Source organism: Triturus cristatus, chromosome 10 (genome assembly GCF_964204655.1).
Source record: "Triturus cristatus chromosome 10, aTriCri1.1, whole genome shotgun sequence".
Classification (NCBI taxonomy): domain Eukaryota; kingdom Metazoa; phylum Chordata; class Amphibia; order Caudata; family Salamandridae; genus Triturus; species Triturus cristatus.
The window spans coordinates 157,894,625-157,920,713 of NC_140593.1; the positions used below are offsets into that span (position 1 = coordinate 157,894,625).

A 26,089-nucleotide genomic window follows, 5' to 3' on the forward strand; every position below is an offset into this window, starting at 1 on the left:
AGCAGGCGGGTATTAGCGAAGCTCTCAGTCGTTCTGTAGAATTGTAATATCAAAATGTAATGTTCAACATTCCTGTGGCAATAAGGACAATAATAAAGACCATAATATCTTGAATAGAATTAATTTCAACACAGTGGCTCGCCTTCCAGGATGGAAGTATCTCAATTCAAACAGCTTAATGAAAAGTCTGCTGTACCAATAACGAAATGATGTAGTAAAGTAGAATAAAACCAATGGCTTGCTGTAAGGTTCCAAGGGTGCATTGAGAGAGACATATGAGGCAGATCTTCAAGAGGAGTGTGATGTATTGGGTAGTGCGTGTCTTGAAGAGGTCGATCCTCTAGGGGCCTCACAGAGGCTTATAAACGAAGGAGGAGGAGTCCTTGACCAACCACATTTTTCTGTGGTTTGAACGCTTAGAGGAGAGCTGTAGGACTGTGTTATCGGCACCTCTCAGGAAAAGTAGCTATTCCTGGTAGAAGTTGATTTGTTTGAAGTTCTTCCAGTTGCCCAGGATTATTTTGCATGCTAAGATGAGCATTAAGTCAAGTAGATCTTGTTCGTTGTCGTTGCATATTTGTGGGTCCAAGTATCCTAGCAAGATATAGGAGAATTCTGTGTTCGGCTTGATGTGTAGAGTGTGTGTTATGTATTCATAAATCTTATATCAGAACGGTTGCAAGATCAGGCAATAAAATAGCATATGTGGGAGGTCTCCTGTGTGGGATTCACAGTTCCAGCATAAGGGCGATTGAATATGGTTAAGCCTGTGTAGTTTAGCTGGAGTCCAGTAAGTTCTATTTATAATCATGTACTTAGTTTGGGAGGGTATGGGGGAAACCTTGATCCTAAAGGGAGTCATATGTAAGCGTTCCCAGTTAAATTTGATAGATGTGAAGTTGGGCTCTGCTTCCCATTTCTTTTCGTTGACTGTAAAGTGGTTTGGATAGGAGTAGTTTATATATGTTGGAAACTGCGTGGCCGCTTTTGAGGAGCTGCGACAGTCTAATGGGCAGAGGGGGTCAAATAATTTTATAGGGTGTCCAGACATTTGGACTTTAAGTTTCAAGAATTTGTACAAGTTCATGCTTGTTAGATCCTTCTCAGTTTGTAGTTCGGAAAATGGTTTAGGCGAGGAGTCCTTATATAAGTCTTGAATGAACTTAACATTCTTGCCAGAAGATTAGGTTATCTATTCTTAATTTGGGATTATACCAAATTGCAGTCATGTTGGAATTGCTGAGTTTGGTAGCAGAGTGTTTATCTAAACGCAGAAGCGCCTGCTTTGTGTTAGGATAATATATTTTGAATGTTGTAGGAAGGACATGTGCATGGTCATGACAGCGGGGAGAGGGATATTCTTAATTAGGTTTGTTTCGACTTCCAGCCATATGGGACGGTAATGTGGGTTTAGAACAAACCATGCTTCTCCTTGTTTGTACAGGAAGGCCGTTTGGTAATGTCTAAAATTGAAGAGATCTATATCTCCTTTCTTTTTTGTCTGTTTGAGTTTTACCAACAAAATCCTAGATTCTTTCCCTTGCCACAAACTTGGTGAAGGCCTTGTCAATCTTCCTTAAGAGGTCTTTTGAAAGTCATCAGGAGCATACTAATGAGGTAATTAATTAGTGGTGATAACATCATTTTAATTGTTTCTGTCCTTCCCCATTACGATAGAAACCTTGGTGACCATCCATCCAGTAGATCGGAGATTTTCTTAAAGGTGGATTATTCGTTCTCGTGTAGTGCAGTTATGAGGTCATTGGTGAATAATAGTCCTAGGTACTTAATTGGTCCCAGTTGCCATGTCAATCCTGTATCTCCCAGGATATCTTTACTGCCCAGGGAGTTTGGAAGCTTGACTTCTGTTTTATCTCTATTAAGCGTGTAACCTGAGACTTCTGTATTGGGTTCATAAGGGGCAGTATAGCAGTTTCACCCTCTCCAGTGATGATCAAGACATCATCCGCATAAGCGACCACTTTGAAGATAGTATTGCCAAATTATAAACCCGGAATTTCTGTGTTTTCCCTCAAATGTTGGAGGAACGGCTCTATAGCTAATAGGAAAAGTGATGGGGAGAGAGGGAACCTTTGCCTGGTGCCTTGTCTTACTGAGAGAGAGAGGGGGGAAATTGCTCTACCCACTCTTACTTTGGCCCTAGTTTCATGATTATAGAGCCATGATCATCTGTATCAGTGGATTACCCAAGTTAAATGTTTCTAGTATCACACGCAGGTAAGCGCAGTCAACTTTGTCAAATGCTTTTGCGGCGTCTAGGGTGATAGCGACAGTAGGGGAGTCGATCTGTTTGGCTTTTTCAATTGCATGGCAAAACATCCTGGTGTTTATCGAAAGAGAGCCTAGGCCTAAGGAAACCAACTTGTGATGGATGGATGAGTTTACTAATATGTTTTTGCAGACGGATGGACAATATCATGGCGTATATTTTGCAGTCAAGGTTTATTAGTGAAATCGGCCTATAGTTGTTGGTTGTTTTGTGAGGAGCGTGTCTTTCCCTTCTTTTGGTCGGACGGTTACGATTGCTTCTGCTGGGGTGCCTGTGTTTGCAAATTGGTGGTGTTGCTATGCTAATATCATAACGGTCTGAACTTCTTGTGGCGCTATGACACTTCCTTGAGGGCCTACAGCATGTTGATAACCCATTGAAGGCCTATAGCTAGTACTGTTTCTAATGATGAAATGCCTGTTCACTACACCCATATTATTGTTATACTACTGTTACATCTGACTCCGCTGTCTTAGGTGGTTTTGGCAGCATGATACTGCATTGAAGTCCTTTAACTAATAGGGTTACACCTGTTGAAGATATATGCCATTTAATATAATCCATGATATTGTTATACCAATATTACAACGGTCTCAGCTGTCCTAGGCTCTTACGGCATTAGGACACTCCCTTGAAGGTCTACAGCATAATGATAATTCCCTGAAGACCTATAGCTCGTATTGTCATTACTACTGGAACGAATGTTCACTACACCCATGTTAATACTATACTACTAAGATTATCCCCAGCACACGTAGACAGTCTTTACAGTTGATATAATTGCATACTGTGAGCAACAATTAAACACAGTTGAGTACAATTTGATGACTTTTTTTCCCTTTTTTTATTGTCAAGTTCTTCTAACGGCCATACATTTATCTCTTAGGCCCTCTTGTTTCGGGGCATGTCCGCCATGTGCTTCCAAATTTGTGGTGCTATCAGATGATATGTTGTTAAAAAGGTCCTCAGCCTCTTTGTCTCTAGTCTGTCTCTCTCTTGTAAAGGTAGTCATAATGACCCTGGTGCAGCCTCCTAAATAGACAAATGACAATTGTATGGTAGTGGTTGGGAATAGGAATAATGGCGCCACTCAGGAGATTATCATATGGGTGTGTACACTTTGTCAAAATTAATAGGAATAATGGCGCCACTCAGGAGATTATCATATGGGCGTGTACACTTTTGACAAAGTGTACACACCCATATGATAATCTCCTGAGTGGCGCCATTATTCCTATTCATTTTGACAAAGAATTTCTTGACAAGATCTCACTCAACTCCTTATCTGATCAAGCAATGAGCTCCATCAATGGCCCTATTACTCTCCAAGAAGTAGACATGGCCATTAAAAAGCTAAAATTAGGTAAGGACCCAGGCCCGGGCGGTTACAATGCACACTTCTTCAAAACATTTGCCTGCCAATTAAGACAACCCCTCTTGAACCTATTCCACCAATTTGCAAATACAGGCAAAAATCACAGGCACTCCAGCAGAACACTAAATGCTGTTAAAAGAACCTAGTAAAAGAAGCAAACCATGCAGGTTAAACCGATTTACGCCTCACACCACCTCCTTTAGACTTTGCCACATCCATACAGTCAAATCTATAGGATGCAGCAACTTTCCATAGTAAACAGAAAATCTATCAAAAATGTTTCTAAACACTATCCTCTAGCAAGTGGGGTATTGTCAACCACTAGCAATGTGATATGTTCTGAAAGTTGAACTATCTATTTGCAGACAGAGCAAGAGACAACCTGAAAGATGGTTGGGGTGGATGAAACAATAGGTTCACTTGGGCCAATAAGGAACATCACATGTGAAGGATGGAAGTGCCATTTCTGAGACAAAGTAGGCCAAAGATGATAATATGGCATTGCTAAATTGAGACACTGTGGGGGATGGTTGAGCCAATAGTTGAGCCTTCGGATAGCTATGTTAGGAGACCGAAAGGTCAACAACTGAATTTTGGGAAGGAATAATAATCTCAGCATTTCAGGATCCAACAATTTATCATCATCTTGAGTTACAGCACTAGCTACAACCAGACATGTTTTAATGATAAGAAATGATGCAATAAGTGGGGAATCTCTTAGGAATTTAGGATTTGGTTAGTGGACAGTGATTCTTTTTTCCTCACGAGACTGAAGGATGCAGGGCTCAGATTTAAAAAGGGCAAGAGCCTCCCAATTTTTGGGGGGGATAATCAGTTTTAGCCCCATGGTGGGACCCCCATCAGGCCTAGGATGGCAAGGAAAGTACCTGGTATTATTTTTTTTTGAACAGGCCCAGGGACCGACTTCTGGAGTCCTAAAATGGCTGCTGCCACATCTTTACGGAATGCGGTGGCAGACAATCAGTTCTCATCTTGAGATTTGTAGGCTCTGTGGATCCTCTGGCATGAAATATGCAAATATTTTGAACCTTCATATCTCAAAAGTTACTGAACAGATTTACAGCAAATCACAAAAAGCAGATTCTTTGGACCAAGCTCCAGCTTTCTGCCAAATATTCAGTTCATCCATTTTTGTGTTATGGCTATTCAAATTTTCCTATGAACAGCCCCCCCCCCCCCCCACCCCCCTCATCCCCCTTGGCCCACACTTGACGGATTACTCTCGGGATTGTCATCTCAATAAGACTACAATCTAAAAATCCTAACCAATTCAAACAGAATTAAAAGAAGGATTGTGCATATTCCTGATAAAAGTTGGCAGGGAAAAAAATACACAACCTTGCAAGAAGACCTACATGGACGTAACAAGAACAATAAAGTAACCTCCAATTTCCACTTACGGATAGATGGGTCCGACATAATAACCATGACATAGGTGTTGGATGTGAAGATATCAATGAAGGCAGCAAAGTTTGAGTTTCTCACTTCCATGCTTTGGAAAGAAGCTGCCAGTTTACTGTTGAGAAAATTATGAAAAATATATTACAATCCATTAGGACTGATTGTAAGGGGATTTTGTTCCCAACCAATGACGAGAAGAAACTAAAGAGCAACTAAACTGTTAAAGGCAACAACCATTAACATCTGATGAAGATATTTACACATTATTTTGAAATATTTGTACATTAAAAATATGCACACCCAAAGCTTTAATATAACTGGTTATTGTATCACACAATGTTTCAACTATTCAGATTTAGAAAATGCATATATCGTAACCCTACAAAAGGCAGTTTACGTCTAAATCTTTGAATAAACATTTGAGTTCTGGAAATGTGCATAGTACTTATAATGCCCAACAGCCTGTTCTAATAAACATAACATCCTTACTAGCCATGACCAATTCTAGGTAAATCATTTTACATGACATTGCCACTTTCACTTCAAGTTTGTTGGCAGAACCTAACTTGAAACATCCTGCTTCAAAGCTAGTTCAAATCTTGGCCCAAAAGCGGGAGTGTGGAGGGAAGAGGACAGACTACTACGATACAAAGGGCCTGCAATTTTCCCTCTTGCATCATAGTGAAACTTACATTACTCTGATGGTACTGGGTTTTTGAATGACAACATGAATGGGCCTATGATGACCGAATACTGTAAATGTAGCCTTTTTTTGTCTACCTTAGGCAGACCTTAACAAGTTACCTTACTTAGGTAAAACTCTTTATGGTGGACACTGACTAAGTGCAGATTACTCACTTTTTAGATATTTCCTAGGAGCCATACTAGATCTGTACAACTTCACAGCAGTGCTCACACACCAAAAGGTGGCTCCACACAGCCCCAAAAATGACTGAGCAAAGTAGCATACAAGGACCATCCCTGTCTGCTGGGAAAGAGTTACAGTAGATTTAAGCAAAAAGTGTCATACTGAGAAAGTGAAAGATAAGTATTTGTACTGAAATATTCTACACACAGCTTATGCATTAAGGAGGTTTGTTCTAAAATAATTGAAGATTGAAATGGGTCGTGATCTGAAAATTCTATTAAACAATTGGCCTATATTAGCTTTCAAAAGTCTAGCAATCTTATATCTGTGCTAATGGCAATAGATCAATGATGAAAGTGTGAAAGAGAGTATTTTATTGGCAATGAAATTGGATACCTTTTCATTTCTCAATTTACAAAGAGTAACTACTATAAAATCTGAGAGTGGTTACCATCCCTATATTGGTATAAAAAAAAAAATTAAATAACATTTCAAGGTGTCACTCCAAACATTGCATATACCTTGGACCCTGTGGAGTGGACTATGTTTGCAAGGCTGAAAGAAGGGTATAGCCCGGATGGCGTGAGCACAAGAGCAACATCTGGACAAGTAACGAGAAATCTCAGAATGCATGCCATTTTAAAGTCAGGAAACACAATATTAACCAAGGTAGATTCTAAATTCTTGCAACAATACCAGCGTTTGCAAAAGGTGAGGAGCTAAACAATTATTTTATAAACGCAGAGACGGTTGACCTAATAAAACTTAAAACAGCTCAACCAGAAGACTTAAATGAACATCTGGATTCTTCTTGCCTTTTATAGAGCACTGAATAGGTAAAGAAGAAAATAAAAAATGCTGTGACGAAATCTGAACTTGACTAAAAGTGGACTAGAGGTCGTTTGGAGAAAACCTAATTGGTGAAGTGCCATCTTTTTTGCTGTTAGTATGTTGTGCAATTATGTTGCTAATAAATTTACTTGGCAGAGGCTTGTTAAGAGTTTGACAGTCCTTAATTGCTTTCGTAATTCTATACTAATAATAAACTAAATATTAAAAGACTAGTCTTAGGGTTTCCACAAAACTCACTGCATTTTATTTTAGGCACTAAAATGAGCACTAAAATATTTTACAGAAAAGTGCTGTAGAGGCTCAGAGGGGTTGTGTGTGTCATGGTACATTTGACAGACAAACTCATCATCAAATTTAAAATCCGTGATAAGAGTTTGCAGACACAAATTTCTTAACATATTTTGAGACAGTATGTGTTCACTTTCAAAAATTCTGACCCAAGCTCAGGAGGGGAGAAGGGTGGTTGTGGGTGTGTGTCTGTGTAATGATGGCAGTTTGTGGTATGCATGATTTTTATGGGGATGCTGATTTTCACTGCTGGCATAGTTGTAATTGTTTTCATTGATCTTTTTGCTGAAATGACCGAGGCCATTTTAGGCATTGTAAGCAACCCCGGCTTCACCAATTTATTTCAGGTGGATATTAAACAACTTTCATCTGGATTTGGCATAGGATACCTCTTTGGCAGTTTCGGAAACTTGTATAGAGTACATAGCTTCAACAGTCTAATTTTCCAGAATATGCAAGTTTGAAGTTTTGGTCTTGAACTTGGTACAAGTATAAATTACTGTGCACATATGTAGATGTGCAAAAGTGCTAAGAGTTAATCCATCGATACGCACAACAGGGAAAAACTTAAGGGATTTGAATAAAATTACAGGGAATTTGAAAATTTGAAAACGCATACATTTTCACGTTTGCCAGGGTCTTTTCCTTTCCACCCAAGTAGAAAAATTACACTATGCTTGTGGATGAATAAATGAGTAAGGAAGCAAAACTAATAACTCTTTAGTTTAACATAAAAGGAAAAACCAGCATATAATTTGTTTTGGTAAAAGGAGTTAGATTTAAAGGCAAACATTCCCAAAAACCTAATAAAAATTTTTTTTTAAAAAGACTGTTGGGTTACACATTGCCCCTGGGTTATAATTCATTTGAGTCATCTATCTATTGAAAAAGAAGAGGCATTTTGATTACGGGCTGTGGTTTGGAAACTTTGCAAACAAACATTGTTTCTTGGTCGCCAAGAGTCCTCATAAGAGGAAGTGACACTGTTCAAGCATGGAACGAGATAAACTCCAATGATAAACTTAATAACAGTCAACATAGCTTAGTAATAATTGAATGCGTTGGCTTATAAATAACTGATCTCACCAGGCAAGTATGTGGAACATTCACCTTTTGACTGGACAAGTTGCACTTTAATCGAAGATAAATAGCTAGTTTGATTCCCAGGTAGGTACTTCCAAACGTCTCGTGTTCATATCCACAACAGCTCTTTTTGTATAATCTCTTTAACTAGGGCCTTTAAAAAAAAAATAATAATTAAAAAGGGAGTGAGTTGGTTGCTTTGGGAAACAACTGAAGATGTGCCATTTCTCAGGAGAGTCACATGGAGTCTGCAAAATGCTCTGTTTGGCTCTGCACCTTCAGTAGGCAGACAAAGCAAGGTCTTGGCGTCTCAGACAAGTGCAGGCTTTTGCAAGGGGCCATAAAAAACTCGATCCACAAAGCACTGGAAGCATGAACACTATTCAGAGATTAAGTGTGGGTACAAAACTGGGATTGAAAGAATAAGGGCACAAAAAGAGAGGAGATTAGGAAGAATTGAACAGAAGAGAAGGAGACTACTAAAAAAGGCGGCTTGTGGAAGCTCTTCAGAAAGTACTGCTTTAAGAGGTGTGGGAGTGAAGGAGTGGGGAAACTGCTCGATGTTGGTCAAAATGGAATTTAATTTCCAGAACTTAGTTTAGGGCCTGACAATATTACAGCTGTGTGTGTTTAATAGCCCGCCATACATTTTGATTTTGTTTGCTAGGTACGCAGGAGTACACAAGTTGACCAAGTTGAAAACAAAGAAGCTGAGATAATGAAAGTACAATCTTAGTCTACAAAGTTTGGAATTCAGGTAGGCCGCAAACATCCAGTATTGGATTGTGCAAAACTGTTGCTTTCGCTACAAAGTGTAACCTCACCTGAAACCTTTAAGTACAAGACACTCCCGAGCTTTGAAACCACTGTGGTCTGAATAAGGGCAGTCAGTACTGGAACATTCAGAATGAAAATTTAAGGATTTTATAATTTTCCAGCTCTGCTTATTATTCATGAATAGTTCGTGGTCTAACCATAGTCCCTGGCTCATCATTATTTGAGGGGGTCCATTCCAACTGCCTCATCTCCAAGGAAGCAGGACATTCAGTGTTGCTTGGGGCACTGTTAGACCTGTCAGCCCTTTGGGTGGTCCCTCCTCATCATTATTTATTTTGTCCCACTTTTGCCTCAAACCCTGTTATAATTTTTCCTTTTTGGGAACCACCAGACTTTTTAGTGTTGATGCAGGGTCAGGGAGCCATTTTCCCTACCCCTGGAACTTCTGTCTGAGGGCCTGAGACACAAAATGGTGGCCACCTATTGTCACCTGTGACATCACCAGAACTCACTGGAGGTTTCCAGAACATTCTAGAACCCTGTGACAGTGGGAGGCAGTTTAGAATGGTGAGAGGCCATCTCAGAGTGGCAGTTGGCATCTGACTAGAGAGGAGAGAGGACCAGTTCAGAAGGAGGTCGGAGTAAGGCAGCAGGGGTGGAAACCAGTGCTTGGAGTGGGGTCCAGAAACCCACCCTTGATGCTAGTCCCTACTGACCAAGCCCAGCCTAGAGCCCTGTGTGGGACCAAGACCAGAAAAACCATCTTAAGGACCTACATATTGTGAAGAGGCCTTAAAGAAGAAGACCAGCAAGCTCCTGACCTGTTTAGCGGTGTCCTCCTGGAGTCCTGACGTCGAGAAGCCTGGAGACCTGAGGCCTGAGGTGGAGAAGCGGCGCTGACAGAAAGCAGACGTCGTACCCGGAGCCGTCAGAGGTCGAGAGAGGGCGCCGACGGAGGTCGTGGAGAGGCATCGGAGGTCGAGTAAGGAGTCACCTGAGGTCGAGGTGAAGCGCGCCGGAGGTCGGGAGTGGAGATCGCACTCCGGAGTCGCCGGAGATCGAGGTGAAGCGCGCCGGAGGTCGGGAATGGAGATCGCACTTCGGAGACGCCGGAATCTGAGGTGAAGCGCGCCGGAGGTCGGGAGTGGAGGTCGCACTCCGGAGACACCCGGAAGCAGGGAGGCCGTGACCCTGCGACGCCGGAAGGCGACATCGAGCCGGAGCAGCCCAGCGACATCGAGCCGAGGCCGCCCAGCGACATCGAACCGAGGCCGCCCAGCGACATCGAACCGAGGCCGCCCAGCGACACCGAACCGAGGCCGCCCAGCGACACCGAACCGAGGCCGCCCAGCGACACCGAACCGGAGTCGAACAGCGACGTCGACCCGGCGCCGAGCGGAGCCGATCATCGTGAAAAGGGCAGTAAGTGGTAGAGGGGGCGTCTGAGGCCCCGTGGAGCCCTAAAAGACCATTCTAGGGGCTAGAGGGGTGTTAGAACCAGCCTGGGAGTGCCAGGGGTGAACTGAGACTGGTGCAGTGACCTCTGTGTGGGGTTGTGTATTTTGGGAGAGCCAGATCCTTAGGTTACCCTTATTCTACCTCAGTTCAGGCCCAGCCTTGACCAATATAGGTGGGACACCCCCCATGTCATCCAAATGACCACAAGCTGTACTTGGGCAAAGTGAAACCAAACTACCTCGTGAAAGGGTTGTGAACTGTAATTGTCATTGATTGTGTTATTTAAGTTATTGAAGGTGCTTTATTTATTGACTTCCACTGTATTTATTCCTGACTGTATTTATTTGCCATCTGTATTTATTGCACCTATATTTATTCCGTGTTTATTTATGATCTGATCCTATTTATTGAAACCCCACTGTGGTATTATTTATTTGACCTGCTATTTTCAAGAAAAGTCTTATGGTATTGTATGTATGTTTGAAACCTGCAACTAAGAGAAAAATAAGATAAAGACAAACTACTTTCTTTCATAATTTCACCATTGTGCTGGGAACCTGGTGACTGCTAACCCGGTTGCCCGGTTTCCAACATAAAATTGGTGTTCAGTGGTGGGATAGAGCTGTGCTTGCGTCTACTCGACAATAACTGTGGGTAGTCCATAGGCCTACACCGGGAGTTTTCTCCAAGCGGACTTCCTAATTTTGAGTTTTGTTTTTTCCAAATTTACTTCTGTTGGTGGGAGGAGGTATTACAAAAGGTACCCCCCTGCATAGCTTCTGTAAGCAACTGTCTTCTATCCTGAGTGGGCAAAATGGAGTTTGTACTAGAGGATGTGGAAACTTATACTGTGGCCCAACTCAGAGAGTTTTGTGAGCGAGAGGGGGTGTTTTGTCCCCAAGGTGCAAAGAAGGGTGAACTCCAGACCAGCTTGAGGGCTTGGGGGGAGGCACGGCGAGAAAGTAAGGTTGAGAAGGAGGACAGGGATGGAGAGCCTGACAGCGAGGGGGCTGGTTTGTACTTGTATGTATGCATATAGTATTTCTGTAGCACGAACCTAGCCAAAAGGCAGCACCTCTAAAAGGTTCTCTTTTCAGACAGCCAGTATAGTCTGGAATTGTAGCTTCTACTTCCCTAACAAAATGGCTAACTGGTACACTGAAAGGGCAGATCCATTGGGTCTTCAGTTATTTAGACCCATCTATTATACTGGTAACTCTAGCCATCTTGTCCATATAGACCACTTGCAGCTTATGAGCCAAAAGTGTTAAAGGCAGCAGACCGGTTTAACAACCAAACACCTCCTCTAGTCTCTCAACCACAAGACTACCCTTAATACCAGTCAAGTCAAACTTTGGTTCTGTTCTGTGGTAGAAACCTTTGAATGGTTGTATTGGTGTGCCTGCAGCTGCTCACCCTCCTCCATCGTCCTTTAATATGCAGGGATGGAGATGAGCTTAGTTCATATAGACACAACCAGGTAAGACTGGGGACAAAACAGCCAGAAACAAAGAGACCCATAGGCAGAAACAAACTACGTACAATGTTAGTCTAGATCTACCATTGAGGCAATCAAACTGAAAAACAGTATCCACATTTCTTGCATCAGAGCAGCAAAGGATTCCATACCTCCAGCAGGAAGGTGCGGTCTGGAAAGACCAGAAAATCAGGCAGCAGCATGACCAAACTTCACAGGACTTTAAAGACAGTGACAGAAAAAACACAGCTGCAGCTTTGCCCTACCTACTACAACAGAACTGCAAATGCACAGAACTATTCCTGGAAATGTCCCAGGAACTAAGGAGAAAAGTCCTGGTCCAACAGCCAACCATGGCATAAAGCCAGAGCTTTGCAAGGGGAAAAGGAAGCTGGCTACAAAATAAGAGACCATCTCGGCTGGAAGCTCTCAAATCGGCCTAAATTATCAGGTCATTTTTTGCTGGTTTTATTTTGATTCAATCACGCTGGATCTTTTCTATGAAATAAAAATAATCTGAACGAAAAAGCACAATGCGTATAGAGATAAACATACTTTCAATGCTCCGTAACAGCTTCACCTATCCTAACATCAATCAAGTTGCTGCAGTTGGAAATCGCATCTTCTATTTTGATTAGCCTTAAAATAAATATTAGGAAATGATGGCTTAGCCAGCGCATTACTCTAAAAACATTATATATCAATTTCATATACAAGTTTTGGCTCAATCAGTTAGAAGAAAAGACTTAAAACCAATTGGTTCTCAAACATTCTAAACAACAAATGTTAAGCATGAACTCTCACCTGCAGCTTAGCTTGAACTGTTTAATAATGTTGCTGATTTTTTCAAATCTGTGGATATCCCGCTGTTCTTTACACTGATAATGAGAAATTACCTAGAAAAAAGCAAAATGAAACACTGGTCAAGGCATGGTTTGATATCTATTGAAACATGTTGATGCCACTTTCGAAGTAACCTGATCTCTGTGCTATACGTACCCTGCACTGACCTGGGACACATGCCCATGTCGGTTAGTCAACTGCTACAAGATTATTTTAATATACCATAACACAATACTATGCCCCTGGGCATTGCAGTGAGAAAGCGGCTTGTGTTCTGTAATTCTCTACAGTTCAGGTAGGCCATATGTCTCAATGTTCACTAGAGGGTTCAATCCACGACTAAAGAGATGCTAGGACCTTTTGGTCTGCTTTTCTGATCATCAATTTTATTGCTTAAGAAAAGCCATATGTTAAATATGACCTAAAAACTGCATACCTTGCTGGACATTGTACTGGACTATATACGAGTCCCTAATTAGTTCACTTAGACTGCACCGTAACCTTTCTCGCTTGCTCCCTATTGGACGAAGAGCACTAAACATGATTGCATGGAACTTTAGAGCCGGACTACAATATTCAAAGCCCTAGGACACCAGTGTCAAACAGAAATTACTTACCAAAGAAATGGCCAGTAGCCACAGACTCTCCTGTGACCAGGACATACAACCCACCACAGGAATAAGATTGAATCCAATTTACATTAAATAAACTCAAACTCTCATCAGACTTCAACCCCATTACCAACAAATGTATGCCCAATACGTTTCTCACACAAATGGGCATGTCTGACATAGTCCTCAAATAGCTCACCTTATTCCTCTCAAAAGAACATGTACATCTAATTGGAACTATACAAACACTTACTTAAAATCAAATATGCATGACTATTTTCAACCCCATGATGTTCTACACAAAATGAGCCCCTCGGAAGGTTCCTGGCTAATATGGACACATCCCTCTGTAGCACTTTATAGGACTACATATGTAGTGCCGTCACAAAAAAAGTGACCGTTTCAAAAGAATGAATACTGTCAATATACATGGCGTCATGATGCCCCTATTTGCACCGCCGCCGTGGTCACCCCTTGCCGCACCGACCCTGACCGCGCAGCCTCAGGCTGCTGACCGCTCCAAACCGACGCCATGACCGCTGCCTGCACTGAAGCCATGGACACCGCATCATGAAGTGCACGACGCACCGCCCGCGACACCACCGTAGACCAGGCACAGCAGATGTCCGTGCTCCAGACTTCTACTTCACGAGTTCGATCTGCAACGACTGACTCCGAGGAGTTCTGCACTGACCTGTGGCACCGCAAGGTCCTCAAGGCCGCTTCAATTTCCAAGGTACTGTTTGCGGGTCTACTGTGACACCGTAGTCAGCCCTTGATTCCATCGAGATCAGACTGAGCTGTTGGATTTGTTGGCCATGACTCCGTGATAACTCCGGTGGGCACTATCGACTTCAACAAACTATTTTTGGGATATTCTTTGAAAATTCATTATCTTTGCTAGTATATGTTGGATTTTTGTCATTTTGGTCTGGTTTGTTTAGATAAACATTGGCTATTCTTCTAAACTGGTGTGGTGTTCATTTAGAAGTGTTTGCATTGTGTTACTGGGTATATTTGTGCAACTACTTTAAACATTGCTTCTGGGATAAGCCTGACTGCGCGTGGCAAGCTACCAAGGGGATGATCAGGGTTTATCTTAGGCGTGCAATCCCTTATCCTGACTAGAAGGAAGGGTCCCTAGTTGGACAGGGTGCATGCCACTGCCAACTAAAGACCTCCATTTCTAACAGATGGATGTTTAAAGCAACATCACTGTGTAATCCTTTGGGGGAAGGAGGACATACCCATCGGTATGTCAAAGTTTTTAGGTTGACTTAGACACTGCCTTGCTGTCTGAGAGAATGAGACCCCACCTCCTGTTGTATAACATTACAGAGCATACCACAGGGTAAAACGGAGAACGGTGTTGCTTACCCCTTATGGTTGACACTAGCATATCGCCTGAAAATAAGAAAAGAATATAGCTGGGAAGGGGATGGCAATTCTACCAGCACAACAACTTTACCTCAAATGTCCCTTAGCTGCAGTGTTCCAATGTAAACAAATGTGCTTTCAAACTATTAAATGTTGGATGTCCACCAGCTACCTTAAGCTGAAACGAGCACAAAGCCAATTCACCCACCTTTAAAAGTGGTACACTGCAATCCTCATTTTATTCTCAACTTTTCGGCTGAAAGGTACTACTCTCCGGTTGACTCGTTCTGATTTACGAGATCGCTAGGGTTCAGAGATCTCAGTCACTGCTTAACATGGGAATGTGGAGTTCCTGGAACTTGTGGCAAGTGCTGTGATTTCTTAAGAGAGCTGTGAGGCGCCACACCTACAGGAACATTCTTGAAAAGGTTTCTGGAGAGAGGCAGACTCTCTGAAGAGAGACTCAAACCTGCCAAAATCATTCTTCATTCTCCTTTCATGCTATTGCTTACAGAGCATGGTGCCCAGGCTGTTTCCATGCATGTCAACTTCTGACTCTGTTGGATGGATTAGTGAGATCCTACTGCAGCTAGAGAATGTTGAAAGCTTCCCCTGCAGGAGTGAAACACTTATCAGGCAGTGGACTCAGGATTTAAGAAGCCAGAGAGCAGGTAATCTGAACTACTGATAATATATCCTGACAGAAGCTACAATGGTTAACACTTTGGGGTGATGGTAACAATAACATAATTATGTGATCTTCACAGTACTAAAGACTCATTACAGATTTTGTAAGATTAAGGAGTGGACAACATCTCTACCCTAATTTATCTAAAAGTGAAGTATTTAAGAGTGCTGATGAGTCCCCTCAGGGAGACCATGTCTGGATGAATGCCTGGCGGGAACTCAAATCTAGTAACACTGAAGGTGTAGGGCTCAGAGAAGAGGCTAGAATTAGGGCCACTCAGGATCTTGGTACACTAAGTTAACAAAAACAAAGGAAAGGAAATTACTATTCAGAGATAGAATAGATCTAATCCGTGACAAGCAAATTCTGCATGCTCAGATGTTGAGAGTGAAGCCCCCAAACCAATCAATCAATCAATCAAGAAATTTGTAATGCGCACTACTCACCCGGGAGGGTCTCAAGGCGCATGAGGGAGGGGGTCTGCTACTGCTCGAACAGCCAGGTCTTGAGCGGTCTCCTGAAGGCGAGGTGATCCGGGGTCAGTCGCAGGTGGACGGGCAGGGAGTTCCATGTCTTAGCCGCCAGGTAGGAGAAGGATCTTCCTCCGGCGGTGGTTCTCTGGATGCGAGGGACGACGGCGAGGGCGAGGTTTGCGGATCGTAGCTGGCGGGTGGGCGTGTAGAAGGTCAGGCGGTCGTTGAGGTATCTTGGGCCAAGGTCGTGGAGGGATTTGTGTGCGTGGGTGAGGAGTCTGAACGTGATCCTCTTGTTGACGGGGAGCCAGTGCAGGTCCCTCAGATGGCTCGAGATGTGGCTGCGTCGGGGGACGTCCAGGATGAGTCGGGCGGAGGCGTTCTGGATACGTTGAAGTCTTTTCTGAAGCTTGGCTGTAGTACCGGCGTAGAGGGTGTTTCCGTAGTCTAGTCTGCTGGTGACGAGGGCCTGGGTGACCGTCTTCCTGGTCTCGGTCGGGATCCAGCGGAAGATCTTACGGAGCATGCGAAGGTTGTGAAAGCAGGCTGAGGATACGGCGTTGACTTGTCTGGTCATAGATAGGGAGGAGTCCAGGATGACGCCCAAGTTGCGTGCGTGGTCCGTAGGCTTGGGTGCGGTGCCTAGGGCCGGGGGCCACCAGGAGTCGTCCCATGCGGAGGGCGATGGTCCCAGGATGAGGACTTCTGTCTTGTCCGTGTTCAATTTCAGGCGGCTGATGTCCATCCATTTGGCGACGTCTTTCATCCCTTCGTGTAGGCTGGTTTTGGCGGTGTCGGGGTCTCTGGTGAGGGAGAGAATCAGCTGGGTGTCATCGGCGTAGGAGATTATGTTGAGGTTGTGTTGGCGTGCGATGGCAGCGAGGGGTTTCATGTAGATGTTGAAGAGAGTGGGGCTGAGCGATGATCCTTGCGGGACGCCGCAGATGACTCCGGTGGCCTCAGAGAGGAAAGGAGGGAGGCGTACTCTGTGTTCTGCCGGAGAGGTATGAGGTGATCCATTCCAGGGCCGTCCCTTGGATGCCGGTGTCGTTGAGGCGTTGGACTAGGGTGCGGTGGCAGACAGTGTCAAATGCTGCGGAGAGGTCTAGGAGGATGAGTGCCGCTGTTTCACCGTTGTCAAGCAGGGCTCGGATGTCGTCGGTGGCTGCGATGAGGGCGGTCTCGGTGCTGTGGTTGGCTCTGAATCCGGACTGTGATGGGTCGAGGGATCCGTTCGACTCGAGGAAGGCGGCCAGTTGCTTGTTGACGACCTTCTCGATGACTTTGGCGGGGAAGGGAAGGAGCGAGATGGGGCGGAAGTTCTTGAGGTCGGTCGGGTCCGCTGTTGGTTTCTTCAGCAGAGCGCTGAGCTCGGCGTGCTTCCAGCTTTCCGGGAAGGTGGCTGTGTCGAAGGAGGCGTTGATGAGGTCTCGGAGGTGGGGTGCGATGGTAGAGGCGGCCTTGTTAAAGACATGGTGGGGGCACGGGTCTGTCGGCGATCCGGAGTGGATGGTGTTCATCATGCGTGTTGTGTCATCGGGGGTCACCTTGGTCCATGTCTGGAGGATGGCGGCGGGGTGCGTAGGTTCGACCGATGGGTGCGGGGGTGAAACGCCGAAGCTGTTGTGGATGTTGGCGATCTTGCAGTGGAAGTACGAGGCGAGGGAGTCGCAGAGCTCCTGTGAGGGAGTGATGTCGTTGTTGCCGATGCTGGGGTTAGAGAACACCTTGACGATGTTGAAGAGCTCCTTGCTGTCATGGGCGTTCTTGTCCAGTCGTTCCTTCAGAGATTTCTTCTTGGTGGTGCGGATGAGCTGGTGGTGTCTGCGGGTAGCGAGTTTGAGGGCGGTCATGTTGTCGGCGGTCTTGTCGAGGAGCCAGGCCTTCGAGGGTGCGGCAGGCCTTCTTGGAGTTCTTGAGTTCGTCGGTGAACCAGGGGGCCTTCTTGCTTCTGTGCCTGGTGAGTGGGTTCTTCAGCGGGGCGAGGTCGTCGGCGCAGGAGGTCAGCCACTGAGTGAGGTTGAGGGCTGCTGTGTTAGGGTCCGATGTCCTGACAGGTGGGTTCTGACTGAGGGAGGTGGCGAGCTGGTCGACGGTGATCTTGCTCCAGTTCCTGTGGGGAACCCGCTTCGGGTGGTGGTGGACCGTGTTCTTTTTGAAGCTGAAGTGGACGCAGCTGTGGTCAGTCCAGTGAAGTCCGGTGGAGTGGCTGAAGGTGACGTGCCTGCTGGATGAGAAGACGGGGTCGAGCGCGTGGCCGGCGTAGTGGGTGGGGGTGTTGACCAGTTGCTTTAGCCCGAGGTTGGCCAGGTTGTCCATCAGGGTGGTGGTGTTGCGGTCGTTGTTGTTCTCCAGGTGGAAGTTGAGGTCCCCGAGGAGGATGTAGTCGGCGGAGAGGAGGGCGTGCGGGCTGATGAAGTCGGCGATGTCTTCGCTGAATTGTGTGCGTGGTCCCGGGGGTCTGTAGAGGAGGGTGCCTCTGAGGGTGGTCTTGGGGTTGAGGTGGATATGGAAATGCAGGTGTTCGGCGGCGTTGAGAGTGTCAGTGGAGTCAGTCGAGATGCAAATGGTGCTTTTGTGGACGATGGCGATAACTCCTCCGGTCTGGTTGACGCGATCTTTCCTGATGATCTTGTAGCCGTCCGGGATGGCGATGGCGATGTCGGGGGCTGAGGAGGCGTTCATCCAGGTTTCCGTGAGGAAGGCAACGTCAGGAGATGCGGTGTCGAGGAGGTCCCAGAGTTCCACGGCGTGTCTGTGGACGGAGCGGGTGTTGAGCAGGATGCACTTCAGGTGGTTGCTGTTGTCCGTCTTGGTGGGTGCGGTGCCGGTGCGGAGGCAGGAGAATATGCAGGATCTGCAGGCGAAGGGTCCGTGGGTGTGTCGCGGGGATGCTAGGTGGCACCCGGGGGTTCGGGCGGTGTTGAGTGCGATGAGTGTGGTGGCATCGTAGGTCCTGCGGGGGGGCTAGCGGGCGCGGGGACCAGGGGGTCTGGCGCTGGGAGCGGTCCAGGCGCGGACGGGCGCAGACGGGCTTACCTTTGGCGCACCTTTGGCGCTCAATCGGTGCTCCCGCTGCGCGTGTCCGCTGCGCGATCGCTGAGGGGGCGTCATAAGTAGTGAGCCGGGAGGGAGGGTCAGCTGGGAGGCGGGAGGCTGGGTGGCCAATGGGAAGGAAGGGGAGGCGGGACTGCGGGGTCAGTGGCGGTAAACCGGAACTGGGAGGCGGGAAAGGAAGGCGAGTGACCGGGGCAGCGGCGGCGGTGAGCAGCACGAAGAAGAAGGGCAGCAGAGCAGGCAGCGAGCGGAGGGCAGTACCTGGAAGTAGCGGGGCAGAGGTCGGCGGCGGCAGGTGAGGTAAGTGGCGTCAGGGGGGGTCAGCGGTCACAGCAGGCGAGCAGGCAGGCGTCAGGTAGTGGCGGGGCAGAGGTCAGCGGCGGCGGAAGAGGTAAGTGGCGTCAGGGGGGTCAGTGGTGACAGCGGGCAGGCAGGCAGGCGTCAGGTAGGCAGGCGTCAGGTAGCAGGCGTAGGGTAGCAGCAGTGGAAGGGGAGCGACCACCTGTGAGGAACAGGGGGTCACAGTGACCAGCGCGGAGTGGACCCCTTAAGTAGTGAGCCGGGAGGGAGGGTCAGCTGGGAGGCGGGAGGCTGGGTGGCCAATGGGAAGGAAGGGGAAGCGGGACTGCGGGGTCAGTGGCAGGAAATCAGAACTGGGAGGCGGGAAAGGAAGGCGAGTGACCGGGGCAGCGGCGGCGGTGAGCAGCACGAAGAAGAAGGGCAGCAGAGCAGGCAGCGAGCGGAGGGCAGTACCTGGAAGTAGCGGGGCAGAGGTCGGCGGCGGCGGATGAGGTAAGTGGCGTCAGGGGGGTCAGCGGTCACAGCAGGCGAGCAGGCAGGCGTCAGGTAGTGGCGGGGCAGAGGTCAGCGGCGGCGGAAGAGGTAAGTGGCGTCAGGGGGGTCAGTGGTGACAGCGGGCAGGCGGGCAGGCAGGCGTCAGGTAGGCAGGCGTCAGGTAGCAGGCGTAGGGTAGCAGCAGTGGAAGGGGAGCGACCACCTGTGAGGAAACCACTGATTCATATCTTGCTTTATAGCTGTTGGACAATGTAATTAGTGATGCTTTGAAAATTACACTGCACAAGAAGACATACTGAGGTTCCAAACTCAAGCTCTCAAGCCTGCAGCAGCACATACATCACTTGAGCCAACAGACTCATCCCCAGATGCGAATATGCTTAGTGAAACATCAAGCCCTGATGTCCCACGGAGAGCAAAGAAATAAACACTTTTTCTACTGCATGTGATGTATATAGCGGCAGAACACTGATACAGGCAAAGCAAGAAGAAAAAGAGAGGAGACTGCAACTAGGAAACGCAGAAGAAATCGGTCTTCTGGTTTGAGCTTAGACTTGTTAGCAAGTGCACAAATCAGCAAGAGGGGGACGTTTTAGTTCAAGCATCATTTCTTCCAGCTATTGCACAGGCTCGTCCCTGCTAACTAATCCTTAAAAACATTCAACTCTCTTGGATGCATGAGGCAACTTCCTGAAACACCTCAATCAGGCATAGTCAGGAAAGAACTAAAAACGGCACCATTGTCAGCAGAGCGCATCCAGCAGAAAGACGTCCTGGGGGTAAACATGGGCCTGGTCCCATTGCAACTCCAAAGGATAGATCGAGGTTTAAGGGCCAATATTCACACTGTTCGAGTTGCTCACCTTTGCCTCGTAAAGCCAGTGGGGAAAGACGATAAGAAAAATGGTAGCGAGGACCCTCTCCAAAAGGCTTAAGATGTCTTCTTTTAAGCTACATTTTAAGAAGCTGCTTGGACCAACTAGATAATAAGAAGAGTATACAGCCAATGGACTATGTCACTGGGCACTGAGTCAGGGTTAAAGAAATCATTCTATATTACTTTATAGAATTCTATATGCATTAGTGAAAAAGAAAACCTGGACTATGAATCAGACAACTATCTTGCAAGAAAAAGAAGGTGTGGTGTGGTGTGGGAGGAGGACCTGGGACCCCTCACTGACTAGGACTGGAGGGAGGCCTGTTCATCCCCAGCGAAATGTCAATTGCCTCACAGTTTTGTCTCATACAATGAAAATATCTGCACAGGGTTTACTACACGTGGGTGAGGCTGTGGTTCAGTTGCTTGACGCAACCAAGGGACCTGATCCACACAACTTGGTCAAGTGGCCAAGTGATCCCGTTCTGTAGGGGTTGTTGTCCCTGGACCGGGTGTTGGGCTGGACCTTGCCCAGAGATGGAGGAGCCCAGGATATGCATTGTTTCTGGTTCCAGAGAGCAGAGGTTCTCCACCCAGGTGTCCAGAAACATGTCTGTGTGTGGCAGTCTGCCTGAAGCCAGTAGGTGCCCACACCAGGGTTGGTAGGTTTACAGGGGGCACCGCTGAGGTGCTCTCGGAGTACATGTTTTAATAAATCTCACACTGGCATCAGTGTGGAATTATTACAAGGAGCTCTTTGATATCGAAAACTCAGTAGCGGCAAGTCCCCTGTCAAAATGCTGAGGCGGGCCTGAGGAGGGAGAGGGCGGGGGATTCGGGGACAAAATATACAAAACAAATAAAAAAAATAACTTACCTGAACGTCACCGCCCACTGCATTGCGCTCTTCCTTCTTCTGGGAACAGGCTCCCAGACTGCACTGCGGCCAATCCTGACGCTGCTTGAAAGCAGCATCACAATTGGCTGTCAACTTGTGCTCCCAGGCAGACTGGGAGCTTGAGCCTGCTCTCTCCAGCTCCACCAATGCAGCTGGGGCTCGAGAGAACTTCAGTGCACATGACGGTTTGGCCGGCTGAGACGACCGGCCAAACTATCATGCGCACTGTTCCAATGCCCACCACTCCCCCACCAGCAGTGTCATCGCCCAAGACCCGCCCCCAAGACACGTCAGAGTCCTGGGGGTGGGTCCGGGGGATTAAGATAAAATAATAAAAAACATGTTTAAAACCTGTTTTATTATCGTTTTATTTGAGGGTGGTGGAAAGGGAGGCAACGCTCCTCCGCCCTGATGGAAGGGCCGCCACTTGTTTAATGAAGCCATCATGGTGCTGTGGAACTCGAGTTGTCAAGTCCCAGCCCATGTACTCTTTATGGCTTCCCTGGCACTTTCAATATTACGGAATAGACCCTAATACTGTAGGGGCATATCTGCTCGTGCAGATGTGCCCACACCTGAGAAATAGTGCACCCTGTCTTAGGACTGGTAAGGCCTGCTAGAGGGGTGACTTACCTATATCTTATTCAAAGAAAGATAATAATCTAGATTACTTAAGTGAAGAAAAAAATTAATACAACTAGGTGAATTTATTATATCCTAATTTTTAGATCATAGAAAAAATAGTTACATTAGGGGTTCAAACATATGGAGATACTTAAGCAACATTGATAACAGAACAAAAGGAAATTCTAAGCAGTTAGACTATTTTAGTTATTAATGTACAATAGCCCATTAATAAGAATAAATAATTTTGAGAATGTCCTAGGCATAGGAACAAAAGTCTCCCAGTTTTGAATCTTAACAAAAACTAAAAGGAAATGGGATAAAGCATGCCCGTTTTGGTCTCAACCAAGATGAATCATCAGGACAGGATGTTTCAAATGAAGATCCAAGACCCCCAAGGGCGCAGGCCAAAGTAATTTTAGAAAAACATTTTTTGTAGAAAACTGCTAGAGAACAACGTCGAGTTAAAGACATCCTGTAAGGTAACAAGTTACATCCAAATAAGTTATTTAGCAAACAGAAGTCGTAGCCAGAGTCCGTGAAGCTGTGGCTGAAATTTCTCTTTGCTTCACTCGACGTAGATATCCAGCAGTTTTCTGTAAGAACCATTTTTCTGCAACAGAACCCCATTTTCATACTCTGGTATGGGCTGTTGTTAGGCTGTCCCACTGAAACTGGCAGAGGGTACTCCCACTATGCGCTCAATAGTATAGGTATTACACAGGAGTATAATTATAATCACACACACATTATAATGGTTGAACTGTTTATTTTCTTCACCATTCTTGAAATGCTCGTTACAATGCTTTGTTTCATCCTACTAATAATTGCAGCTCACACGTTCTATACAAGAACACGATTATTTCAATAAATGTTTGAAAAGCCATATTTGTATCTTTGTGTTTACCGAGGTCATGCAAAAGTAAACAACGCAAGGGTAGATCGGTTTCAATGATTTCCTTGGAGAATAAGAGTGGTCATGTTCGAGGTTGCAGATACCATCTGGTACCCTGGTAAGGTTAGGGGTTCAGATGGTGCACTTTGAGCTAGCTAGGAATTGGCTCAACATGTTCTGATAAAGTGTGTGGACTGAGTCACCATATTCTGACGTTTATGTTGTCCAGATACACAGTCCTACTTAATTCATAGGCACAGCATAACAGTTCCACTAAAAGCACTTCATATCTCCCTGGGAATTATCGGGACTTAAGATTAATGTGACAGGACGTACCAGCCACATTTTCAACCCCTGCTTCCAATGAGCGGGCAGTGTCCCGTAGTTTAATTATAGTCTCTCATTTCCTGCACTTGTATTGAGATAGTTTCCATCGCTTTCTTCTGTTGCCATTTATTGTTTCAGATACCCAAGGCGGTTCTATTTAAATTTATCTTAATTGAGATTGCATCCATTTTGTGTTTTAGTGCTGTGTGAGAGTCGATAATAGCAGCTTAGAGTACCGGTGATGATTGCTTTCCTTCAGGAGGCTGGGCTACTTCTGGATGTGCTCCTAATGTTTTGGTATATTGGAGGATTTTCCTTTGTATAGATTTCACCTATTTACCTCTCACAACATTTACTTTCCAGTCGGATCTAGCTTTAAGGTGGTGTAGGGGGTCGTGTAGCCCGATTGTTACAACAGTAGAGGTGTTGCGGTGCATGGGGTCTGCCTCAGCTCTCCACCAGCTTTGCTTTAATGCACCCCAGCTCCTACCATTATATGCACTGGAGGTGTAATTATCCACTGCCACTCCGGGAGGTGCATTGCTATGTGAGTTGATGCATTCCAACCAGTACATACTAAGCTTGGTCCACTTCTCTCTCGGTCAATCAGCGGGAGCATGAAACCATGGGATCATATCTCTAATACCCAGCATCAGGAGGCTGGGCCCAGGATATGCACCACATGCAGGCAGTCTCTCTATATTTGGGACCTGCCATGTTGTAGTTCTGTACTGTGGCTCATGCCTCGCTTTCAGGATCACGGTGGGTGCCACCGCCTTCCAGGTTCCAGAGATGTCAAACAATCAAAAATGTCTCCAAGTTTTTGTGCTGCGCACTACTGTGCTCATGACTGCAGAAGGACGATATCCATCTACTCTCCCTTTTGCTACAGCGAGTAAGATTTTATTTCGGGTGAGTTGTATTTAGGGCCACAAACAAGTGTTCTGTTCACTAACAAATTAAAGGAGCATCAAAGATGCCTTTAAATTTTATTTTTATCTTTTCATCTTTATTCTGTATTCAGCAAAAGAGGTTGTAGGAAGCTGGCTCTTTATGCGATACATCACAAAGTTGATATACTGTGTAAAGAGTCCAGGGGTTCTCTGATTAGTTGACAGGGGCTTATATGCAATCCCAAAGTGCTCTAATAAGGGGGGGTTTGGTGGGGGAGGGGGGGGGGTAGTGTGGTCGAGTAGCCTTAGGCCTAACACAGAGGAGTGAAAGACATTTGCAAAATGCACTCAATTAATAATAACTGACAACACGACTCAAGGAGATCCACACCAATTTACAAAAATACCAAGTACACTTATATATGATTTGGCATCAGAGAAAAACCATTCAGGTCAGTAGGTTTTTAGGTCTCGGCTAGCGATGGCTGCGCTTGCGCAGTCTCGCTCGCGAGACATAATGACTTGGGTGAAGAGGGGCTTGAACCCGCCCCTCTTCTTCCCTGTTCTCCATTGGCTGGCCTAGTAAATGCTGGCCAGCCATTGGAGAAGAGGTCCCGTCACTCTAATCCTGCCCCGTCCTTTTCGGATCGGGGGGCGTGTTTTTTGCGAGAAGTCTCAGGGAGGAGACAACAGCAAAACACGCCCCCCAATCCGAAAAGGACACTCCCTTTCTCCGAGGCATTTTCTGCTGTGCCTCGGAGAAAGGCGGTGGTGCCCCGGCGTTGCTCCCGCGCACCAAGAACTCCAGTTTTCAGAACAAAGTAACTATCTTGAAATAAAAAAAACATTTCTCGAAACTACCCGATGTGCTCAGATTGAACAACTTTTTAAACAATTCTACTGCAGGATGATACATTTTAAAAGCTTTGTTTTTCAGAACTACTTAGAGTGGTCAAGATGCGTGTGCGTTTACAAGCAGCTTGCTTCTAGAACGGCATTAAAAGCTGGGTTTTCCAGTCTATTACTGCATATAATATTGCTTTTCCAACATGGCTGCCGAATTTTCAAACCAACACTTACCTTTCATCATGTGTTTTGCTCACCCGAGGTATTGTTTGCAACGCTGGTCTGCAGGCAGCTAACTGCGCGTGCACCTCTCCCCTGCAGATACAGCGGTGTTTTCTCATGGGTAGCGCGCCCTGTTGGTTCCGTGTCCGTGCACTACGAAGCGCTTCTAATTTTGTTGTTTAAGATAAATTCGACGCCTGTATTTGGAGTTCCGTCAAGGATCACACGTTTTGCAGGGCACGGAAGCCTGGTTTAGAAACCTAGTGTATGTTCCGTATGCTCAAACCAATGTATGCGACCTTTATGAAAAAGTACAAGGTGCCTAAGCAGGTTGGACGAGTCTATTGTAAGTTACTGATATGACTTTTTGTATTTTTAGTATCTAAACTTATTGAAATGCATATAACCGTTAACGCCAGTTGATCCGTTGCAACCACAGTGGGGTGGGCGAGGCCATCGGGCCATCCAATGCTTTCTCCGTCACAACCATCTCTTCTGAGGGCGCCACAGCAGGGTTGTTTGCATGGGGGCAGGTTTCCCTTTCCAGCTTTTGGAGGGATGCTTCCTCGGTGGCAGTCTTAGTTAGTACGTCAGGGTTCGGTGGGCCCCACAGGCCAGTGGTGGGACAATAGCCCGGGGGCGGGGGGCTTACAGCTCCTGAGTCCGGAGCGTGGAAGCTCCCCATTGTACACTAGGCGGGGGGCATGCCAGCCAAGCCTACAGAGTGCGTCTACAGTAGATGGCATCGTTGGTTGTTAGAGGAAAGCATGCTG

General features: G+C 46.1%; 1 protein-coding gene across 1 annotated transcript in view; it reads right to left on the bottom strand.

Moving 5' to 3' along the window:
- The window catches only part of LOC146789130 (ras-related GTP-binding protein A), a 150,972-nt gene that overhangs the window by 42,346 nt on the left and 82,537 nt on the right, over window positions 1-26,089 (bottom strand). The window contains exons 8-9 of the mRNA XM_085630703.1: window positions 12,695-12,786; window positions 5,087-5,202 (exon numbers count right to left, since the gene is read on the bottom strand). Coding sequence (XP_085486829.1) covers window positions 5,087-5,202; window positions 12,695-12,786 — 208 coding nt within the window. The remainder of the gene's footprint in view (window positions 1-5,086; window positions 5,203-12,694; window positions 12,787-26,089) is intronic.